General features: G+C 39.4%; 1 protein-coding gene across 1 annotated transcript in view; it reads left to right on the top strand.

Moving 5' to 3' along the window:
- The window catches only part of LOC116688260 (zinc finger protein 239-like), a 4,089-nt gene extending 612 nt beyond the window's left edge, over positions 1 to 3,477 (top strand). Inside the window, exon 3 of the mRNA XM_032514164.1 lies at positions 1,980 to 3,477. Within this exon, the coding sequence (XP_032370055.1) occupies positions 1,980 to 2,765 (786 nt within the window). The 3' untranslated portion in view covers positions 2,766 to 3,477. The remainder of the gene's footprint in view (positions 1 to 1,979) is intronic.
- The last annotated feature ends 233 nt before the right edge of the window (positions 3,478 to 3,710 follow it).

The following is a 3,710-nucleotide window of genomic DNA, read 5'->3' as shown; positions in this document are numbered from 1 at the left end:
ATTAATGAATGCACACAGACAATTTCACAAATGCCTTTTAGGATTTATATATACACGTGCATATATATATATATGCATGTATGTGCACATGCATATTACATACATGCTAAAGAGTAGGGGGGGTTGTGGTTTGTAGATGGTCCCCCATGCACTTCGTGCAGTATCAACACACAAACTTAACAGAGCTGAATAGCACAACTTTCATGCATTCTTTCACATCTACTTGCAGGTCGATCAATGTGTTCACTCGGAAGGAATCACTGCACATGAGTAGGCACTTTTAATGACATTTTGAGCATATTAAGAGGCTAAAACATGTTTAAGCCTGTTGGGTGCTAACTCTAGAAGGAGGATAACACGGTGTGTCCTTATTTGATTTTTATAGGCAAATAGATTTGTACATCGTCTGCAAAACAATGGAAAAAATGTGATGTTCATTAAAAATGGACCCCATTTTATTGTTAGTAGTAGCATGCTGCTGGTGGTCATGCAACGGGATTAAGTGTACTAATAAAACAGTAGAAACAACAGGGCCAAGCTGCTGTGTAAGCTCCCCGAACATCATTTACCAGAGTCTGGTTGTTGCCCCTCTCCGCAGCAGAATCCTCTGCTCCATGTCTTTATAATGGAGAGAGCTTACCGCTAATCCAAGCTAATGGTTGCTAACCGAGCTTTCAGTTCTGCTTGGCTGTATCCATTAACTGTTTTTATGGACCCGAGCCTAAATAAAACGCTTAATTTGGCTGTAAAAGTTTTGACTACAACTCAGAGCTGTTTGACAGAAATCTACTCAGATGAGAACTTAATGGCTGCAACAGGTCATGTATAGTACAAAACAGTAGGCTATGTTTAGGAACCCCAAAACATGGATTAATACACTTCAAAAAATGAACAATGATTTAACAAACAAAATGAAAAGAATTTACTTTAGATATTGCTAGTCTAATGTGATTTAACAGGAGTTAGGAGTAAAGAGTGTTGAGATTAATAATATGTAATTTTCTGTATGAAGTAAAGTATTATGGGTATTTTATCTGCTGAACCGTTAACATTTGGCAAAAGAAACCTGATTTAATTTACAAAGCACATCATGGTTACTCTTTTCCGTCATTTGTTTAAATTTTCTCGAGCAATTTGTTGTTTTTTAGCAAAATACTGAAAGCAGCAGAACTGAGTAGGCTATATTTTAATATCTGTTTATTTATCAAAAGTTAAATCATTATCCAGATATTCAATAACGTTAAGGCATATCGCATATTTTCCTCATATCATGCAGCCCTAATAACTACCCTGAAACTGAGTCAGATGCTACAGTGTTGCAATATTTTCATCTCTATCATCTTTTAGTCTAATTTGTTTAGTAAGTAAATAGTGTTGTCTTTCTAAATGATCTGATAATGTTGTGTAGCGATCGTTTTCACCTTCGTTGGACTAGTTTAGAACTGTACCCATTATTACTAAACCTAGCCATCACACATCGCCCCGTCACATCCTGCTCCACCCACCACCACCAGTAAAATCTCACCCTGTGGAAAACACTGGGAAGAGCCCGATGGCTTCCATAGTAACATGTCTGCAACCTAAAGAACTTTAATGTATGTATTTCAAAAAGTGTGAATGGGATTTAAATAATGAAAAATACCCAGAATGTATGAAAGGTTTGTGTTACTTTAAAGTTACCATGGAATTTCTGACTGAAAGTAAAACTGAAGAGTGTGCAAATTATTTAGTTTTTATATTGCTAATTATTTGAATTACTTGCCTGAAAAATGTAGACTATTTCTGAATTTACAAAGTTATGAAGAGTACATTTGCCTCCATAATAATGTCTGCAAGCGACACATATTTTCTTTTATTTTGTCATAAATTATTGTATGAAGAGTGGAAATTGTGAGTGAGAGCAAGTCCAGTTGTTCACTCTCTTGCTCTCTTTCTCTCTTTCTTTCTTTCTCTCTCTCTCTGTTTGTCTGTTGCTATAGAAACTGAGAGGAGGAGAGAGACCCAAACGTCACCACTGTCAACACTGTGACAAGTCCTTCACAACATCTGGACATTTAAAGATTCATCAACGCATTCACACTGGAGAGAGGCCGTACAGCTGTGATCTGTGTGGTAGAACATTTACTCAGAGCGGTAGCCTGAAAATCCACCAGCGCATTCACACTGGAGAGAAGCCGTACTGGTGTGAACAATGTGGGAAAACATTCTCTGTGAAAAGTAGCCTTAAAAAACACCAGCATGGTCACACTGGAGAGAAGCCGTACAGCTGTGATCTGTGTCGCAAAATCTTTTCTAGTAGGTATTGCCTAAAAATGCATCAACGTGTTCACACCGGAGAGAAGCCGTACAGGTGTGAACAATGTGGGGTAACTTTTTCTCTGAGGGGAAACCTTAAATCTCACCAGCGTGTTCACACTGGAGAGAAGCCATACAGCTGTGATCTATGTGGGGAAACATTTGCTCAGAGTAGTAGCCTTAAACCTCACCAGCGTCTTCACACTGGAGAGAAGCCGTACAGCTGTGATCTATGTGGGGAAGCATTTGCTCAGAGTAATAGCCTTAAATATCACCAGCGCGTTCACACTGGAGAGAAGCCGTACAGATGTGATCTATGTGGGGAAGCATTTTTTCAGAGTGGTAGCCTTAAATCTCACCAGCGCATCCACACTGGAGAGAAGCCGTACTGGTGTGACCAATGTGGGAAAACGTTTTCTGTGAGAAGTAGCCTTAAAAAACACCAGCGTGTTCACACTGCCTCGTTGTGAGCATGTTTCAGAGCCAAGCTGTTTCCTCCTTCCTCCTTCTCATGCCCTGATAGCTGTGTTATTTTCTGATCTTCTCTCCACATTGAAGGCTGACCAGCAGTAACTTAATCTTCTGAAAAGCATGTATTTACATTACATGTTGTTTAGCCGACGCTTTTATCAAAAGTATCTTCCAATTAGGTGCTTCCAACCCCGAAGGTGCAAACTCCAGAAAACAAGTAGTGAGTGCAAGTACAATACCTTTAAATAAGCAAAAGTAAAAAAGACATATCAAAGTGCAGCTTCAAGAAAAAAAACAACTTATATATACAGTGGGGTTCGAAAGTTTGGGCGCCCAAGGTAAAAAATTGTATAAATGTGCATAAAGAAGCCAAGAAAAGATGGGGAAAATCTCCAAAAGGCATCGAATGACAGATTAGAAATTTGAATAATATGTCACAAAAAGTAAGATTTTATTTCCATCATTTACACTTTCAAAATAACAGAAAACAAAAAAATGGCGTCTGCAAAATTTGGGCACCCTGCAGAGTTTCTGCAGGCCCGCCCCCTTTGGAGCTGAGACCTGACTGTGTCATGGATTGTTCTCAATCATGTCTGGAACCCCAGGTGATGTCAATTTTAAGGTTTTAACTGCCCAACTCATCTGACCTGCCCCACAATCAGCACCATGGTTCTCAAAGCAGTTGTCTAGAAAACTGAAACTGAAAATAGTTGACGCTCACAAGCAGGAGAAGACTATAAGAAGAAGCAAAGCGTTTTCAGAGCCAATATCCTCTGTTCGGAACATAATTAAGAAATAGGAACAGTGAAGTTAGCAAGATCTGGAAGACCAAGAATATCAGACAAACAGCTCGCAGTTAGAGAAAAGCAAGTCCAAACCCACGTTTGACTGCACGATCCATCCAGAAAGACCTGGAGACCTGGAAGTTGTGCTACACGACGCCA

Source organism: Etheostoma spectabile, chromosome 4 (assembly GCF_008692095.1).
Source record: "Etheostoma spectabile isolate EspeVRDwgs_2016 chromosome 4, UIUC_Espe_1.0, whole genome shotgun sequence".
NCBI lineage: Eukaryota > Metazoa > Chordata > Actinopteri > Perciformes > Percidae > Etheostoma > Etheostoma spectabile.
This window is presented reverse-complemented; position numbering and strand designations above follow the sequence as displayed.